We start from the raw sequence: 20,416 nt of genomic DNA, 5'->3' as shown, positions 1-20,416 counted from the left end.
CCACACCACCAACCTTCCACACTGTCCTCAACACCACCAACCTTCGAAACTGTCCACACCACCAACCTTCTACACTGTCCACAACACCACCAACCTTCCACACTGTCCTCAACACCACCAACCTTCTACACTGTCCTCAACACCACCAACCTTCCACACTGTCCTCAACACCACCAACCTTCCATACTATCCACTACACCACCAACCTTCTACACTGTCCACAGCACCACCAACCTTCGTGTTATCTGACAAAGACATGACCTGAATTGACAAAATTCACAGTCATATCTTAATTACATAATTATCTCTCCATGAAACAGATAAAATCATAACCACAAGGGATTCTGCAGATGCTGGAAATCCAAGTCAACACACACAAAATGCTGGAGGAACTCAGCAGGTCAGGTAGCACCTATGCAGAGAAATATAATGTCCATGTTTCGGGCTGAGTCTCCTTATCATGGTTGGAAAGGAAGTCGGGGAGTAACTAGATTAAGAAGGTGGGAGGAGAAGAACAGGTGATAGGTGAGAACAGGTGAGGGGGATGTTGGGTAACTGGGTATGAAGTGAGACGCTGGGAGTTGGTAGGTGAGAACAGGTGAGGGGGAAGGTGGGCAAGTGGGTATGGATAAAGTAGAAGCTGGGAGGTGATAGGTGGTAGAGGTAGGGGCTGAAGGAGAATCTAGCAGGAGCATGGACCATGGAGGAAAGGGAAGGAGGAGGGAGGGAGGGTGATAGGCAGATGAGGGGAAGAGAAAGGGTGAGAGGGGAGTCAGATTGGAGAATGATCTTTCTTCCTTTCATCTGATGCTGCCAGACATGTAAGTTCCTCCAGAATCTGGTGTGCATGAGCTTGTGAAGGATTTGCTTTTTCCTCAGGTGACTCCTTCCTGCTGCTTCACATGGAGTGGCCATCGCATAGGACTGGAAAAAGCTGCAGAGTTGTAAGTTCAGCAAAGTCCATCACCCAGGACATGCCCTCTTCTCATTGTGATGCTCAAGGTGGAGCTATTGGAGCCTGAAGCCACACACTCCACACCTTAGGAAACTGTTTCCTCCCCCCACCATCAGATTTCTGAATGGACAATGAACCCACGTACCCTAACTAGCTCACTAATTTTTGCACTAAATATATATCATTCTTATTGTGATTCATAGCTTTCACTGCTATTCCACGACCCATGTCAGTAACAATAAAGCTGAGTCTGATTCATCCGACCACATCTGTGCTTCCCCTCCTCACTCATTCTCATATGAACGCCGGGAAATGTGAGAGTTGACGGTGCAGTTTGTACCCACACACAGGAGGCTGAACAAGTACATAGAACAATCGTTGCCTCCGCTCAAAAGCACCAAGCCTGTGGTCACCATATCGTGCAGCAAGCTCTACCTATCACTCGGGGACTTTTCACTTCCTGCAACCTTTCAGGGTAGTCGTCATCGCTGTTCTCTGAAAAACCCCAGAAAACTAAAAATCCGACTTACATCATCCCATGATAAACTTGCCACACACAGCAGCTTGTGTTCAGAGGCTCATCAAATTCAAGCTGTACTTCTGACAGACTATAAATTAACACTTCCTCTTTTCACAGTTCATTGCCATAAAAATATGTACAACATTTAACATAAACAGCAAACACTCAATTCCACCCTGAATTTAGTGGCGATATGCCCAAGCGACTGCCGTGACCTGAGCCAGGGACTGCAAGCCTGGCTGGAATCCGCGTGCATTGGGGTTGAAGCAGACCTGAGTGGAATATGGCCATTCAGCCCATTGAGTTTGCTCTGTGCCACCAGAGCATAGCTGTTGGCACCACACTATTACAGCTCAGGACATCAGTTCAGAGTTCAATTCCAATGTTATCCATAAGCAGCCTGTACGTCCTTGCCATGGAACCCATGGGTTTCCCAGTTCCTCCCGCGCAAGTCGTAGGGTAATTAGTTATTGTTAAAAAGGAGCATCACGTGCCCTTTTCTCACTGTTCCTATCAGGTAGGAGGTACAGAAGCCTGAAGGCACACACTCAGCGATTCAGGAACAGCTTCTTCCCCTCTGCCATCCGATTCCTAAATGGACATTGAACGCTTGGGCACTACCTCACTTTTTTAATATATAGTATTTCTGGAGTTTTTTGTACAATTTTTAATTTATTCAATATACATATAATTGATTGATTGATTGATTCTTCTAGATTATGTATTGCATTGAACTGCTGCTGCTAAGTTAACAAATTTCACACCACATGCCGGTGATAATAAAACTGATTCCGATTCGGATTTGGAGCTGTCCTGTGATTGGAATCGGTGGTGTGGTTTGAAGGATTGAGATTCCACACTCTATCCCAATCAGTGAATAAATAGATCAGCACTAGACATCCTGCAGATGCTGGAGATCGAGAGCAACACATTCAAACTGAATAACCAGTCAACGTTTCAGGCCAAGACCTTTCCTCAGGAAATATATAACCGATTAGTTTTTCCCTCTCAACCCCATCCTCCTGCCATTTCCACATAACCTTTGATGCCCTGACTAACCAAGAACCTATCAACCTCTGCTATAAATACACTCAATGACCTGGCCTCACCAACTATCTGTGGCAATGAATTCCATAGACTCTGCCTAAAGAAATGCCTCCTCACCTCTGCTCTAAATGGATGTCCCTCCAGTCTGAGGCTGCGCCCTCTGGTCCTAGACTGTCCCACTATAGGAAACATCCTCTCCACGTCTACCCCATTGAGGCCTTTCAATATTCGATAGGTTTCAATAAGTTCCTCCCTCATTCTTCTGAATTCCAGCAAGTACAAGCCCAGAGACATCAAACGTTCCTCATATGTTAACCCATTCATTTCTGGGATAATTCTCGTGGACCTCTTTTAGATCCTTGCTTTTATAATCTAGCTCCCTCAAAAAAAAGTTGGAGCCAAGAGTGGACCCTTACATGGTTCTGAGACAAAAGAACGGTCTAGCTCACTCGTCCTGTCCTCCACAAGACATGCTCTCTAGTCCAGGCAGCACCCTGGTAAATCTCCTCTGAGCATACATCACAACGCCATGCCTCCCTCTTAACCTACTCCAAGATCAATCTAACCCTTTCCACCAACAGAGTCCGTCATTTCTCTATCATCTAAGAATTTCTTAGATGTCCCCAGTGATCTCACCCCTGGCAGGGCTTCCATGCACCCACCACTCTCTGCAAAATAGCCACCACTGACATCGTCCCTATATTTTCCTCCAATCATCTTAAAATTATGCCCCCTCGCATTAACCATTTCCACCCTTGAGAAAGATCTCCTGCTCTCCACTTGATTCACATCTCTTAATAGTTTGTACACCTCCATCAAGTCGCCTCTCACTCTCCTTCACTCCAGAGAGAAGCAATTATTTGGATGGTGTTCTGAAATCCCCTGATGTGCGACACAGAAAGCGTCCAAACTCCCAAAAGCCCAGCGGGACATGTTGTGCTACCCGTGAATGACTCCGCTCGGCACAAGAGAGCGCGCCGGCCCATCCCGTGGAGGAGGGCTTGCAGCTGCCTCACCTCTCGTTGTTCAGCTTGCCCTTGGGAGGCTCCTCACCGAGGTTCTCCCACTCCATCTGCGGGCAGTGGGTGTAGTAGTAGAGACTGTGTAACGCCTCCGGCTCCCAGGAGTACGGGCCCTTCCTGAAGTGCAACTGAAACCCCTGGTCACGGTGCAAAGCGCCAAACTGCTGGAGGTAGTACATAGAGTGAGAGATCAAGTCGCCTAGGGAACAGAGGAAAGGAGGTTAGCATCCATCACCATTCCAGTTCCTTTACTGTCATCAGACTGTACACATACACAACCAAACCAAACTACGCTCCTTAGGGATCAGATTCTGAAGCAGAATCAGGTTTAACATGACTGACATTGACGGGAAATTTGTTGTTTTGTGAAAGCAGTACGGTGTAATACACAAAAAACTGTAAATTTCAACAAGGAATTATATGTGTGAAAATCAAATACATGGTGCAAAAGCAGAGCAAAAAAAAACAGTAAGGCAGAGTTCAGGGGTTCATTGATAAGCAATCAGATGGCGAAATGTGTGCCTTCAGGCTCCTGTATCTCCTGCCTGTTGTTAGCAGTGAAGAGAGGACATGTCCTGGGAGATGTGGGACCCTAATGCCAGGCTCTGCTTTTCAGATGTCGGGTGCCACGGTAGCGTAACAGCTAGCACGGCACAATTACAGCTTAATTCCGACACTCTCTGTAAGGAGTTTGTACGTTCTACCCTTGACCACGTGGGTTTCCTCCGGGTGCCCACAGCCCAAAGACAGTAGATTAATTGGACATTACAAATGGTCCTATGGTTAGGCTGGTGTTAAATAGATGGGTTGCTGGGTGGTGTGGGGCTCATTGGAGTGGGAGGGTTTGTTCCTCACAGTATCTCAAAATAAATCAATACACAGCTTTATCACAGCACCATACACGTTAGCCTTTTACACACATGAACGCGCTTGCAGAAACGGTGACTGAGGTCTTCCGCTCTGGACTGTTCTGAAACATAATGAAGTGCCCTCCCCCCACTGGTACGCGGACTGAGAGGAGGAGAGAGGGTCGCAGAGTACTGACTGAGTTCAGCAATGGTGCCCACGGAGGTTGCCAGCATGGCTTGCTCCAGGTTCTTCAGGTCATGGCTGGTGTAGAGCTGCTGATGATGGCGCTCGGTATACATACTGAGGTACGTCGGAAGGCAGGGCACACCTGAGAACACAAGAAAAGAGGCCAGCGTTTGGTTAGACATCTCAGAGACATATTCCGAGGAGAAGTCAAATCTATCGGGGCTTCAATGAGGAATCTCCAAAGTCAGACAGACGCACCAAGATGATTCACTTAGACCATAAAACCATTCATTCGTTGTGAGCCGTGCCAAATGACGTGGGAATTCTTAGTCTCATGACCATGATTGTTCCTGGCTAATTCTTCTACAGAAGGCGTTTCCCATTGCCTTCTTTTGGGCAGTGTTTTTACAAGAAGGTTGACCCCACCCGTTATCAATACTGTTCAGAGACTGTCTGCCTGGTGTCAGTGGTCGCATAACCAGGACTTGTGATGTGCACCGGCTGCTCATACAACCGTCCACCACCTGCTCCCATGGCTTCACATGGCCCTGATCGGGAAGGTTGCCCAAGGGCGAGAAGGAGGGAAGCAGCTCCTGACGCCTCCTTTGGTACGGACATATCTCCACCCCACTACTTATGGATTCTTAAGTAAACCTATTATCAAAGTACACATATGTTATTAATTCAGCCCTGAGATTCGTTTTATTGTGAACATTCACAGTAAATACAAATTGGAATCAATGACAGATGGACAAACAACCACTTTATAAAAATAACAAAGTGTGTGTAAACAAACAAAAAAAATAATAAATTAATACTGAGACCATCAGTTGTAGAGTCCTTAAAAGTGAGTGCATAGGTTGTAAAATCAGTTCACTGCTGCGGTGACTGAATTTTCCCTCTCTGGTTCAACACCCTGATGATTGAGGAGTAATAACTGTTCCTGAACCTGGTGGCATGGGACACCAAAGCCCAGGAATGGGGGAGTCTGCAGGAAGTAATACATAACGACCCAGTTCGTCACAGGAAAAGCCCTCAGCACCATTGAGTGCGTCTACATGGAGCACAGTTCCTGGAAAGCATGTTCACCATCACGGTCCAGCCCATGCCCTCTTCCTGCCACTACCACTAGGCAGCAGGTACGGGACGGGGGAAGTGGTGTCAGAAACAGTTCCTAGTCTATAATCATCAGGCTCCTGAGGTAGCCTTTAAAGTCCACAGTAAATTTATTACTAAATTGCAGGGGGGATTGTTCTCTCTGCGATTCCCTCTTTCATTCACCCCTCCCTCCCGGCACTGACCCCTAAGTGCCACACCTGCCCCTTCACCTCCTCCCTCACCCCTACTCAGGGCACCAAACGATCATTGCAGGTGAGGCAACACTTGACCTGCAAATCTGCTGGGGTCGTTGATTGTGTCTGGTGCTCCCAAACACAGCCTCCTCTACATTGGTGAGGTCCGTCCTAAACCGCTTCATCGAGCACCTCCGCTCCATCCGCCAAAAGCGGAACCTCCCGGTGGCCAATCATTTTAATTCCCGTTCCCGTTCCAAAGTGTCGATCTCTTGTGTCACGTTGAGGCCACCCTCAGGGTAGAGGAGTGATATCTGAGTAGACTCCACTCTGATGGCACCTCTTTCCAGCAAGAACATTTCACCTGGCCTCCTGACTTAAACCCCCTGGCCTCTCACCTCTCCATCTAGAGTTGCAAGGAGTGCTTTGAAAGCCTGTAGATCATTAAAACAGTACAGAGAAGTGGTGAGTGAAATTATTATCCATGCTGGTTCAGGAGCCCGATGGCTGTGAAGTAACAACTGTTCCTGAACCCGGAGGCATGGAGCCTGATTTCCTGGACTAGTTCAAGCATCAGCCTCCTGAATCGGTATGTATAACCAGGGTTTTGACCATCCCTCTCCAGCTTGTTGGTTGTAAGTTCCATTTCACAGCCTAAGTGAGGCTGAGAGGAAGTGATGCACAACCCGATATGCTGCCTCTCGGTTTGGCTGTTAGACTAGACTCTTTCCTACACATAAAGTCCCACGGAACAGCTCTGGCTTCTGTCATGGGTGAAAGTGAACTCTCAGCCAACGGCAAGAAAACTTTGCTGCACTGAAGCTGGAAAACACAGGAGAGTCTGCAGATGGAAATCTAGAGTAACACACACAAAATGATGGAGGAACTCGGCAGCTATGGAAAGGAATAAACAGTTGACATTTCAGGCCGAGACCCTTCATCAGGACTGGAAAGGAAGGGGGAAGAAGCTGGAATAAGAAAATGGGGGGAGAGGGGAAGGAAGAACAGCTGGCAGGTGATAGGTGAGATCAGGTGAGGGGGAAGGGGCTGGGTGGGTGGAGGAGGGGGGATGAAGTAAGAAGCTGGCAGGTGATAGAGATGGAAGAGGTAAAGGGCTGAAGAAGGAATCTGATAGGACAGAAAAGCAGACCATGGGAGAAAGGGAAGGAGGGAGGTGATGTTCAGGTGAGAAGGGAATCAGGTAGTGTGACATCAAAGGTTGTATTCTTCCTCTCCCCATTTCAGTTTGTTTTTCTGTTATTGTCACATACTAAGCCAGGCTCGGCCCAAAATGGCAACTGTTTACTTCCCTCCATAGATGCTGTCTGAACTGCTGAGCCCCTCCAGCATCCTGTGTGGTTTTATAGACAGTGTGCATTTGCAAGCGTGTGCAATCTTTGTGAAATTTTTTCTCTAAATCAGCTGCAGCTTTTAACTGAGGTATGTGTAAGAGCCTTGCAGTTGTTTAAATGGACTATATTAGGTTGCATGCCATTTGCTGCACTGTCAAACCACACTAACATTTCTGGACAGAACTCAGCTCTCAACCACAAGTCTGCTTCACCATCATCTGAAAAGGGAACAGAAAGCAGTAACCATGACAGGTATGGAAACAAATGCCACTTCACCAAAACCGTGTGGCTGTGTCCCTTCTGAACCAGGAGAAGGACACAAGCCCTCAATGCATCACAATCTGAGTTTTAGGGACAATCATGCATTGCATTAGCAGGGCAATTTCCATGTACTAGCAAGGAAATGATACAAGAGGAATGTTGTTCCTGGGAAAATTGACAAAGGGATGATACAGGGGGAACTTTGTTCCATATAACCAAAACAGCACGGAAACAGGCCATCTCAGCCCTTCTAGTCCGTGCCGAACGCTTACTCTCACCTAGTCCCACCGACCTGCACTCAGCCCATAACCCTCCATTCCTTTCCTGTCCATATACCTATCCAATTTTACTTTAAATGACAATACTGAACCTGCCTCTATCACTTCTACTGGAAGTTCATTCCACACAGCTACCACTCTCTGAGTAAATAAATTCCCCCTCGTGTTACCCTTAAACTTTTGCCCCCAACTCTCAACTCGTGTCCTCTTGTTTGAATCTCCCCTACTCTGAATGGAAAAAGCCTATCCACGTCAACTCGATCTATCCCCCTCATAATTTTAAATACCTCTATCATGTCCCCCCTCAACCTTCTATGTTCCAAAGAATAAAGACCTAACTTGTTCAGCCTTTTTTCCCTGGGAAAATTGATGCAAGGGATGATACAGGAGGAACTTTGTTCCTGGAAACTTCTGGGACTTAACAAAGTAACAATATTGGAGGAACACGAGGACGTCTGCAGATGCTGCAAATCCAGAGTAACAGACACACAAGATGCTGGAGGAGCTCAGCAGGTCAGGCAGCGTCTATGGAGAGGATTGAACTGCCGATGTTTCCAGCCCAGACCCTTCTTCAGTACCATAAAGGAAGGGGGAAGAAGCCCGAATAAAAAGATGGGAGGAGAGGGAGGAGGATAGCTAGAAGGTGACAGCTGAAGCCAGGAAATATGATGCTGGGAATTAACAAAGGAATGATATTGGAGAAACAACGTCCCTGGAAATTAACAAAGGAATGATATTGGAGAAACAACATCCCTCGAAATTAACAAAGGAATGATTTTGGAGAAACTATGTTAATTCTGTTAGAAACAGCTTAAAGATAAACAGCTGTCAACTTAAGATGATGCCACTTGTTTCTTTCCCTGCTGATTATTTCCAGTACTTTGCTTCTAATAGGTTTTCAGACATCTACTATATTTTAGGGTGGCGGGGTGGAGATACGTATCTACCAAAGGAGATGTAAGGTGCTCCTTCCCCCCGCTAGCCTGCAGGTCACCCTTGGCCAAGGTGTAGCACCCCGACTCCCCCCCCCCCCCCCCGAATCAAGGTCACATGAAGCCACGGAAACTGGTGGTGAATGGTCGAATGAGGAATTGGTGCATAGCACGAGTCCAGATTATGTGACCACTGACGCCAGGCAGACAATCTCTGAAGAGTATTGATTGTGGCTGGGGTCACCCATCTTGTAAGGACTCTGCCCAGAAAAAGGCAATGGCAAACCACTTCTGTGGAACAAGCTGTCAGGAACAATCGTGATCGTGGAAAGACCATGATCACCCACGTCATAGAACACCGCACATAACGAACAAACTGAATTTTACTTCAAATAAATTAGATAGTGGAAGCTCTACAAAAGTAAAAGATTGTTCTGCTTTCTGTCTCTTAGTCCAGAGGAAAAGAGAATCTGTCACTCGCCCACACTTTTTGCAGTATAGTTAATTACTAATTATTGTGTAATCTGAAACTACTGATCATAAAGCCATGGACCAGCAAGTCGAAATGGGATTGGGAAGTCAAATCAATGTGGGTGGCCACTAGGATTTAACGTTTTTTTTTGCTGTTTAAATCAACTAAGGCTGATGAAGTGAGCCCCTGTGAATTGGGACAACTTTTAAAAATAACAGCTACCTTCTACCTCACCAGTAGCTTCACAAGTTTCTGATTTACATATTAATTAGCAATTGATCATACCACAGAAAATGTGGATGCAAGTTATGTTCCTACAATGATGAAGACTTGGCGTCTTTCTGGAGTTGAGTTGCAGTCACGTCCTGTCAGCTTGAACCAGTCTGGCCATTCTCCTCAGACCTCTCTCATTTTCAGCCACACGACTGCCACTCAATGGAATTTTTTTTCTGTTTTTCACACCATTCTCTGTAAACTCGAGAGACTGTTGAGCATGAAAATCCCAGTTTCTGAGATACCCAAACCACTCCGCCTACCACCAACAATCATACCACGGTCAAAACCACTTAGATCACATTTCTTCCCCTTTCTGATGCTTAGTCTGAGCAACAATGGGATCTCCTAACCATGCCCACGTGCTTTTATGCATTGAGTTGCTGATCAAATCCAGGCTGATCAGATACAGAAAGCAACTGTATTTAATAAATTGGCCACTGAGCACGCAACAAGGGAGCCTCCACTGAATGGAAAGTTTTAAAAAGTCCAACAATTGCAGCGGGTCAAGGAGCATCCGAGGGAAGACAGGAATTGTCAGAGTTTCGGTTCAAAATCCCCCCACATAATTCCTTTCCTCCCACAGACTCGATTTGACTGGCTGAATTCCTCCAACAGCTTGATTGCTGCTCCAAGCTCCCAGATCCGGGGTTCTCTTCAGTCTCCGCTGAAAAAGTCGGGCCTTTCTGAATGTTCAGTGATTAATATCGTCCACTTGGAATGTTTGGAACATGTCTGAATGGTGATGTCAGCTGCATTCTAGGGAAGGGTTATGCAAAGGGACGGGAACTGTGTGTGATGAAACATTTCTTATCTTACCCATGACAGACCCAGCAATAATTAACAGGTTATGCTTTATGCTGTAACTGAACCAGAGAAAATGTCTTTTCAACAATGAATAAGCAACGGTCAGGAGCTTGCTGTGGTGTATTGATCAGGGCAGGACATGCAACAAAACACAACATTCAACAAATCTCAATAACAATATGTAAACTAAAATATGTAAACAATATGTATATCAAGAAAAAGATGTAAACTTGAGTACAGATATGGAATAAAATGTGCAAATATAAGCATTATAAAAAGTGGTTTAAAGTGTTTACAGTACAGACCAGTGACCGGGGGGGGGGGGGGGGGGGTAATAAATAGAGGGGGCTGAGGTGGCACACTAGAATGGCTGATCAGATTAACTGGCTGCAGGGGAGGAAAGAAACTTTTAAGATGTCATGAAGTTTTTGATTTCATAACCCTATCAATCTCCCTAAGTACAGGTACAGCACAAGGCCGTGAGCTTAGCCCCCTGCTCTAATCCATTTGGTGGAGGGTATATTGACGGACTCCATCACAACTCACAAACACAGTGGATACGGGCCAGTCCATCGCCGGTAAAGCCCATTGAGCATGTGTAACTGGAGGAAGCCCACACTGTCACAGGGATGGTGGAGGACCCCACCATCCAGGCCACGCTCTCTTCTTCATTCTACCCTCAGGCAGGAGGTACAGGAGCTTTAGGTCCCACACCACCATGTTCAGGAACCTTTAACCATCAGGCTGCAAGGATAACCTCACTGAACTGATTCCACAACCCAGGCTCACTTTTGAGGACTCTGCAACGCATATGTGTCAGTATAATTTATTATTTTATATCATTTCCACAGTTTGTCTTCTTTTACACACTGACAGTTTGGTAGTCTTCACCTCTGTATAGTTTTACATAAGTTCTACCAGATTTCTTTATTCTCCTGTAAATGCCTGCAAGAAAATGAATCTCAGGATAGTAGAGGTGTAATATGATAACAAACTCACTTTCAAGTGGGACTTCAGTCAGACAGGGCATTTCGGAGCCCAGGTCTGGAGAACTGCCAGCAGTATTGCAGAAGGAATGAAGTCAACCAGGGGAGGCAGTTTCAAGAAAGTCACTAAACTACAAAGTCAAGTGGATAGCTTACCTCACAAGGCAAGCTTGTAGCGGACACTGTGTGTATAAATAGTATTTAACTGTGGGACGTGCACATCGCTTGGGAAAACAAACTGTCGGTTAAAGAACAAAATTGCAGTTGCATTACAAAATGATTGGCTGTGAATGTGCCCAGACATGCTCCCATTCCTTCCAGGTATCTTAGTTTGAAGTAAAACAATGTATACAGTAAAGGACCGAGTAAGAGGAGCCAGTCTGAGGAAACACACAAATCACAGACATTCAACCATTAGGAGCCTGGATCTGTACTCTAGGGCCACTTCGTCTGATACCACCTCGACCTAATGAAGTGGTCACTGAGTGTATGTGCTGTGGCCCGCCCGCTTCAAAGCTCAACGTGTCCAGAGATGCCAGTGTTGGTACGCGTGGTTATTTGTGTTCCTGCCGTTCTCCTCTGACCTCTCTCATCGACAAGGCGTTCTGCACCCAAAGCGCCGCCACTCACTGGCTGTTTATTTTTGTTTTTCACACCACTCTCTGTAAACTCTAGAGACCGTTGTGTGTGAAAATCCCAGGAGATCCGCAGTTTCTGAGATACTCACACCACCAACAATCATTCCACGGTAAAGTCACTTCCATCACATTGCTTCCCCATTCTGATGTTTGGTCTGAACAACTGAAACCACTCACCATGCTTTCTGTCCATTGAGTTGCTGCCATATGATTGGCATTAACGAGCAGATATACATGTGTACCTAATAAAATGGTCACTAAAAGTGTACCGCTTAAACGCCACTGTCGAATCTCCCAGTGCCCCTCACCTCCGGAGTCCACTTACCGTAAGCGTTTTTGCCGCAGATCAGGTGGTCGTGAGCCTGGAAGAGGCCCCAGAGATCAGCATCGCTGCCAACAGCCTGCTCCAGTGCCTTGTCCAGCCCGCCGAGTTGCTGGTCGGCCCGGGCGCCCAGGTGGTCCAGCAGCCTCAGGTAGAGCTCGTCCAGCAGGTTCTCCAGGCAGGCCGCCAGGTAGATGGCCGCGTGTTCGTGGACGCGCAGCGACAGCTTACAGTCCATCATCCAGCGGAAGAAGCGGCCGACGGAGAAGGTCAGATTACAGTAGGCGCTCTTGCTGGCACTGAGCTGCTCCCTGCAGCTCATGTTGTAGGCAGACAGAGCCTTGACGGCCGCTTCGATGCAGCTCTGGGACAGGGCCCAGGACAGGACGAGTTTGGCGGCGCCCTGCACTTCGTGCTTGCTACACTGAGCGCTGACTAGGCTCAGTCTCTGTGCCTCCCGGGCGATGCGGACCAGCGCCCTGCCCAGGTAGGCGGAAAGTCTCTCCAACAGCTGGCTATCCGCGGCCGGACCTCCGGGTCTGCACCTCCTCAGGATCTCCCCCACCTCTTGCTCGGACCAGGGCACCTCCTCCAGGTGGGGCAGTTTGGGGTAACAGTCCGGGGACTCCAGGGGTCCGGAGCTTTCCAGCAGCCCGGCGTCCAGCGTCCCGCAGCTGTTCGTGTACCTCTTGCTGGCCTCCGCGGGGTCGGAGTACAAGGTGCTGCCCAAGTGGGGCAGCGACAGGGTGGACGATCTACACGAGGCTCCGGCTCCTCCATAGCCGGAGTCCAAAGTCAGGTTCTCGAAGTTCCTGCCCAGCAGTTTATGGAGCCCGGACATGGTCTGGGCTCCCCTCGGCCGGATCATTGGCGGCTGCTCTGCCGAGATCTGCATGGACTTTCTCTAGTTATGACTGGTTTTCCTGGCCCGGCCCCTCTTCAGAGTCGGACGGTGTGTCTGAGCGAGTCGCCCACCAAACCCCTCCCACATTCTCCCCGCCCACTCACCTACCTCCGGCAACTCCACCTCCCCGTCCGACACAGCCCTGTGTACACAGAACCTGGTCCGAAGTAATGTACGTGTCACCCGAAGGAAGGCTGGACTTCCTGCACGGTAAATACAAAGAGGCGCAATAGCAGCAATGAAAGGCCGCGCACACACACAGACAAGCAACAGTGTGCGCAAGGCAAATTGTCCAGATACTGAATAAACAAATAAAAACAGATAGACCAATAATACCGAGAAGATGAGTTGGAGAGTCCTTGGAAGCCAACCCGAAAGTCGTGGAATCAGTTCAGTGTTGGGGTGAATGAAGTTATCCCCGCTGGTGAGCCAGATGGTTGAGGGGTGATAATTGTTCCTGAACCCGGTGGTGTGGGTCCTGAGGTTCCTGTACCTCCTTCCTGATGGCAGCAGCAAGAAGAGAGCAGGTCCTGGGCGGTGGGGTCCCTGATGATGGATCTGCTTTTCTGCAACTGTACTCCTCATAGATGTGGTAGGAGGGTTTTATCTGTGATGCACTCGGCTAGTCCATCACAGAGCAAATCAACACCCTACAAGACTCAACAGTGGGGATAGAGAGACAGTGATGTAGACAGGGCAGTATGTGTGTTCCAGAGAGAGAAGGTGTGTTCCTAGACCGAACCGGGTGTGACCCAGGGATAGAGATGGTGTCATCCTAGGCAGGACAACGAGTGTCCAGAGAAAAGGTGTGTTCCTAGACTGAAAAGGGAGTGACCCAGGGATAGAGATGGTGTCATCCTAGGCAGGACAACGAGTGTCCAGAGAAAAGGTGTGTTCCTAGACTGAACCGGGTGTGACCCAGGGATTGAGATGGTGTCATCCTAGGCAGGACAACGAGTGTCCAGAGAAAAGGTGTATTCCTAGACTGAACCGGGTGTGAACCAGGGATAGAGATGGTGTCATCCTAGGCAGGACAACGAGTGTCCAGAGAGAAGGTGTGTTCCTAGACTGAATAGGGAGTGACCCAGGGATAGAGATGGTGTCATCCTAGGCAGGACAACGAGTGTCCAGAGAGAAGGTGTGTTCCTAGACTGAACCGGGTGTGACCCAGGGATAGAGATGGTGTCATCCTAGGCAGGACAACGAGTGTCCAGAGAAAAGGTGTGTTCCTAGACTGAACCGGGTGTGACCCAGGGATAGAGATGGTGTCATCCTAGGCAGGACAACGAGTGTCCAGAGAAAAGGTGTATTCCTAGACTGAACCGGGTGTGAACCAGGGATAGAGATGGTGTCATCCTAGGCAGGACAACGAGTGTCCAGAGAGAAGGTGTGTTCCTAGACTGAACAGGGAGTGACCCAGGGATAGAGATGGTGTCATCCTAGGCAGGACAACGAGTGTCCAGAGAGAAGGTGTGTTCCTAGACTGAACAGGGAGTGACCCAGGGATAGAGAGGCAATGACAGGCACTGCCACTGGCAGGACAGCAGGGATAGAGAGAGGGTGGCAGTCAAGTTCAAGTTTATGGTTGTTAAACTGTACACCTATATGCAGCTAAATTGTTCATTCAGGATCAAGTTGCAAAACACGGTACGTATAGTCACACACAGTACATAGAGTTCTTACAGCACATAAATCACAAAATAATATTAGCACAAGCCCCTGAGTGGCGTGGCCTGAAGATTGATGGTGCATGGGATGTTGTCCTGGAGCTACGTTTCTGCAAGAACAAGCTCACAGCAGTTACTCATCTCACCCTGGGTCACCTGCAGACAAAAGTGAACACTGGAAAGCAGCACCAACAGGAGAGCCAGCCTGTGGAGTCCTAACCCTAGAGAGGATAGTGAGAGAGAGTGATCCTAGACCAGTGTCCTGTGTATAATCACACCCTCTTTTGATCTGGGTGTCCCAGAGGTGGTGAGAGAGAGAGATCCTAGACCAGTGTCCTGTGTATAATCACACCCTCTTTTGATCTGGGTGACCCAGAGATGGTGAGAGAGAGAGAGAGAGAGAGAGTGATCCTAGACCAGTGTCCTATGTATAATCACACCCTCTTTTGATCTGGGTGTCCCAGAGATGGTGAGAGAGAGAGATCCTAGACCAGTGTCCTGTGTATAATCACAGCCTCTTTTGATCTGGGTGACCCAGAGATGGTGAGCAGGGGGCTGTCAGCCTACAGAGGGAAGTGTATGACCCAAGGATAGAGAGGGGGGGGGGGAGAATGTGCTGCTATGCAGGACAGGGTGTGTGATCCTATTCTGGACAGTGCGTAGGGGAGGAAGTGTAATCCAAGAAAGATGACCCAAGGATGGAGGGAGTGTATGAACCAGGGATAGGAGGATTACGTGCTTCAGAAATGTGTATGACGCATCACAACAAAATGGACACACACTAGTGGAGTAGTTTGTGAAGCTATGACGGCTTGGCGCATCAGAGTTTGGAGTTCAATTCCCACGTCCTCTGTGAGCAAGGCTGGATGTTAGTTCCCCCCGCTTACCCTTGGCTTTCCTCTGGGTGCTCTGGTTTCCTCCCACGGTCTAAAGACGTACCAGTTGTACTTGCTGCACAAATCCCTCTCTCACCTGGACAGGGTCAGTGGTGCTGTGAGGATTACATTCCTGGACTTCTCTAGTGCCTTTAACACCATCCAGCCCAGGATCTTAAGGCACAACCTAACGGAGATGGGAGTAGACTCACACATGGTGGCTTGGATAACGGACTACTTGACAGACAGACCTCAGTATGTGCGGTTGGGAGACTAGGTCTGACACGGTGGTCAGCAGCACAGGAGCGCCGCAGGGGACCGTGCTCTCTCCGGTCCTGTTCACCCTGTACACATCAGACTTCCAATATAACTCGGAGTCCTGCCATGTGCAGAAGTTCACTGATGACACGGCCATAGTGGGGTGTGTCAGGAATGGTCAGGAGGAAGAGTATAGGAAACTGATACAGGACTTTGTGATATGGTGCAACTCAAACTACCTGCGTCTCAATATCACCAAGACCAAGGAGATGGTGGTGGACTTTAGGAGACCTAGGCCTCATATGGAGCCAGTGATCATTAACGGAGAATGTGTGGAGCAGGTTAAGACCTACAAGTATCTGGGAGTGCAGTTAGACGAGAAGCTAGACTGGACTGCCAACACAGATGCCCTGTGCAGGAAAGCACAGAGTCGACTGTACTTCCTCAGAAGGCTGGCGTCATTCAATGTTTGTAGTGAGATGCTGAAGATGTTCTATCGGTCAGTTGTGGAGAGCGCCCTCTTCTTTGTGGTGGCGTGCTGGGGAGGCAGCATTAAGAAGAGGGACGCCTCACGTCTTAATAAGCTGGTAAGGAAGGCGGGCTCTGTCGTGGGCACAGAACTGGAGAGTATGACGTCGGTGGCAGAGCGGAGTAGGCTACAGTCAATCATGGAGAACCCTGAACATCCTCTGCACAGCACCATCCAGAGACAGAGAAGCAGCTTCAGCGGCAGGTTGCTGTCAATGCAATGCTCCTCAGACAGGATGAAGAGATCATTACTCCCCAACGCCATTCGGCTCTACAATTCAACCACCAGGGGCAAGACATGTTAAAGTGCCGGGGTTAGGACTGAGCTTAAGTTACCACTCAATGCACTTTAGTAAACTATTTAAGAACTTTTTAAAAGCTATTTATTAATGCTTTTTGGGAGGGTGATTTTAGATGCATATCATATTTATACTGAGTTAAATACTGTATGTAATTAGTTTTGCTACAATAAGTGTGTGGGACACTGGAAAAATGTTGAATTTCCCCTTGGGGATGAATAAAGTACCTATCTATCTATCTATCTATCTATCTATCTATCTATCTATCTATCTATCTATCTATCTATCTATCTATCTATCTATCTATCTATCTATCTATCTATCTATCTATCTATCAGTTAGTAGGTTAATAGGTTAGTGTGAATTGTCCTGTGATTAGGCTAGGGTTAAATATATGGGTTGCTGTGCGGCCTGGCTCATTGAGATGGAAGGACCTGTCCAAATAAAATAAATAAACAAGCATCAAAGTAGCAACAGCAAAGCAAGCTCTTTTCCACATGCGCACGGGCAGCCTTGCAACAGCAGTACAGACCTTCAGGCCTACAGTCTCCTGGCCTTGGCTTCCCAACTTCTGATTGACCTTCTGTATTGGTCCTCAGACTAGCCGAAGACAGGACCCAGAATGCCAGGCTCACCAACTGTCCGGCTCTCGTGCCTCAAACTGGATATAAGGCATGGAAGAGGGCTATGTGTGGGACTGGGGCTCTGCCAGACTGCTTGTCAGCAGGATGAGGAAGCAATGGTCACGGGTAAAGCTCTCCCCACCACTGAATGCACCAACGCAGAGTGCTGTCACATGAAAGCAGCATCTATCATCACAGACCCCCATCACCCAGACTGCCCTCCTCTCACTGATACTGTCAAGGAAGTACAGGAGCCTCAGGACTCACACCTCCAGGACCAGGAGCAGTTATCACCCCTCAACCATCAGGCTCTTGAACCAGAAGGGATAACTTCACTCACCCCATCACTGAAATATTGCCACTTTCAAGGACTCTTCATCTCATGTTCTTGTTATTTATTGCTTATTTATTTATTTATTTATTTATTTATTTTTCTCTTTTGTATTTGCACATTTTTTTGTCTTTGGGGAAAGGGTTGTTGGTCTGCCCTGCTGGCAGTGGATGTAGTGTACCTGGACTTCTAGAAAGCTTTTGATAAAGTCCTACATAGGAGATTAGTGGGCAAAATTAGGGCACATGGTATTGGGGGCAAAGTACTGACATGGTTTGAAAATTGGCTGGCTGATAGGAAACAAAGAGTAGTGATTAACGGGTCCCTTTCGGAATGGCAGGCTGTGACCAGTGGGGTACCGCAAGGTTCGGTGCTGGGACCGCAGCTGTTTACAATATACATTAATGATTTAGATGAAGAGATTAAAAGTAACATTAGCAAATTTGCTGATGACACAAAGCCAGGTGGCAGTGTGAAATGTCAGGAGGATGTTATGAGAATGCAAGGTGACTTGGACAGGTTGGGTGAGTGGGCAGATGCATGGCAGATGCAGTTTAATGTGGATAAATGTGAGGTTATACCACTAAAGGGGAAGTACAACGAGATCTAGGTGTTCTTGTACATCAGTCAATGAAAGCAAGCATGCAGGTACAGCAGGCTGTGAAGAAAGCTAATGACATGCTGGCCTTGATAACAAGAGGAATTGCGAATTGGAATAAAGAGGTCCTTTTGCGGCTGTACAAGGCCCTGGTGAGACCACACCTGGAGTATTGTGTGCAGTTTTGGTCTCCAAATTTGAGGAAGGACATTCTCGCTATTGAGGGAGTGCAGCGTAGGTTCACAAGGTTAATTCCTGGAATGGCGGGACTGTCATATGTTGAAAGATTGGAGCAACTGGGCTTGTATACACTGGAATTTAGAAGGATGAGAGGGGATCTGATTGAGACATATAAGATTATTAAGGGATTGGACACACTGGAGGCAGGAAGCATGTTCCCGCTGATGGGTGAGTCCAGAGCCAGAGGCCAGAGTTTAAGAATAAGGGGTAGACCATTTAGAACTGAGATGTGGAAAAACTTTTTCACCCAGAGTGGTAGATATGTGGAATGCTCTGCCCCAGAAGGCAGTGGAGGCCAAATCTCTGGATGCATTCAAGAGAGAGTTAGATAGAGCTCTTATAGATAGTGGGGTCAAGGGATCTGGGGAGAGGGTAGGAATGGGGTACTGATTGTGTATGATCAGCCATGATCACAGTGAATGGCGGTGCTGGCTAGAAGGGCCGAAGGGCCTACTCCTGCACCTACTGTCTATTGTTGCATTTTGTGTGTGTTCCTCAAGATTTCCAGCATCTGCAGAATCTCTTGCATTTATCTTTCTTTATTTAACAGTCCTCTTGACTCCTTGAGGTTGCCATAGCCAGTGTGGTGGGGGGGTGGGGGAGAGGTGTAGTGGGGATAAGCTCCCACTACCTATTAAATAGTCCCAATGGCGTGCACCTCAAATAGACTCTGACAACTAGGTTCGGCTCCTGGCCTTCAGGTGCGGTTCAGCTACTAAGCCTGGTGGAACCACTTCTACTGACAGAAGGGACAAAGGCAGGTTACTGGCAGCTTAAAACCAGTTGCTTCGGGCAAATGGGTCCATCTGCCGTGGCTGGCAGCTCAGCGAGGAGAAGCAAAACTCTGGTCTCAAACCTGCACTGCCTTTCAGCGATATTCATTCACGGGGAAGGCCTCAGGGGTAAACCCCGGGGGAAGAATCCAGAGCAGGAGTCCCTGAAGCAGTCCATGTTGATTTCAACGCTGACTGACAACTCCTGCGATGCCACTGCTGTTCCTTTGGGTCCATCAGTTGCATGGAGAAGGGGAGCCCGCTGCATTGGCAACAGCTTGCCCTCCTCATTCCACTGGTCAGGCCTGCATAACATGTGGATGCTGGCACACAACGTCCATCGTCCGCCTTTGACCGACAGTTCACTTCATCCAGACCAAAACCTTAGCTTTACATTTATGTGCTGGAGTAACATTTTAAGCGACACCTTTATGAAATGCAAATGTACAGGCCTTTCTTTCCCTGGCCTGCTACCTACATCCTCCTGGGACTCTCCACTTTGCCTGATCACATTAACACTCCAATAACAGGATTCCAACTCTTCCCAGCTAATGACGTTTGGCTGCAATGCCCTCCTTACCATTACCCTCCTTTCCGCAATGGCATTCTTGTTTTCTGATTCCACACGACTTTCCTAGAGTCGTAGAACACTACAGCACAGAAACAGGGCCTTCAGCCCATCTATCCATGCTGAACCCATTAATTTGCCTAGTCCCATCCACCTGGACCTGGACGATAGCCCTTTATACCCTCCCATCCATGCGCTTACCCCAACATCTCTTAAACATTGAAATCAAACTCACATCCACCACCTCCGCTGACAGCTCATTCCACACCCTCTGAGTGAAGAAGTTCTTCTTAAACATTTCACCTTTCACCCTTAACCCATGACCTCTAGTTCTACTTTCACTCAACCTCAGTGGAAAAAGCCTGCTTGCATTTTCCTTATCTTTACCCCTAATAATTCTGCCAAGTCTCCTCTTAATTTTCTGTGCTCTAGGGAATCAAATCCTAACCTGTCCAACTTTTCCCTATAACTGATGTCCTCAAGTCTTGAAAGCATCCTTGTAAAAACTTTCAATTTACACCTTTCATGTAAGTTGGTGATCAAAACTGCACACAATACTC

At 47.8% G+C, this 20,416-nt stretch overlaps 1 protein-coding gene across 1 annotated transcript in view; it reads right to left on the bottom strand.

Annotated features, from left to right (window-relative positions):
• LOC132395751 (ankyrin repeat and BTB/POZ domain-containing protein 3-like) overlaps positions 1 to 13,169 on the bottom strand; it is a 75,172-nt gene extending 62,003 nt beyond the window's left edge. Inside the window, exons 1-3 of the mRNA XM_059972730.1 lie at positions 12,196 to 13,169; positions 4,590 to 4,721; positions 3,539 to 3,743 (exon numbers count right to left, since the gene is read on the bottom strand). Coding sequence (XP_059828713.1) covers positions 3,539 to 3,743; positions 4,590 to 4,721; positions 12,196 to 13,087 — 1,229 coding nt within the window. The 5' untranslated portion in view covers positions 13,088 to 13,169. The remainder of the gene's footprint in view (positions 1 to 3,538; positions 3,744 to 4,589; positions 4,722 to 12,195) is intronic.
• Positions 13,170 to 20,416: the final 7,247 nt, after the last annotated feature.

The sequence above is a fragment of the Hypanus sabinus genome, chromosome 6, assembly GCF_030144855.1.
Source record: "Hypanus sabinus isolate sHypSab1 chromosome 6, sHypSab1.hap1, whole genome shotgun sequence".
Lineage (NCBI taxonomy): Eukaryota > Metazoa > Chordata > Chondrichthyes > Myliobatiformes > Dasyatidae > Hypanus > Hypanus sabinus.
The sequence above is the reverse complement of the archived record's forward strand: the minus strand, read 5'-3'. Positions and strand labels throughout refer to the sequence as shown.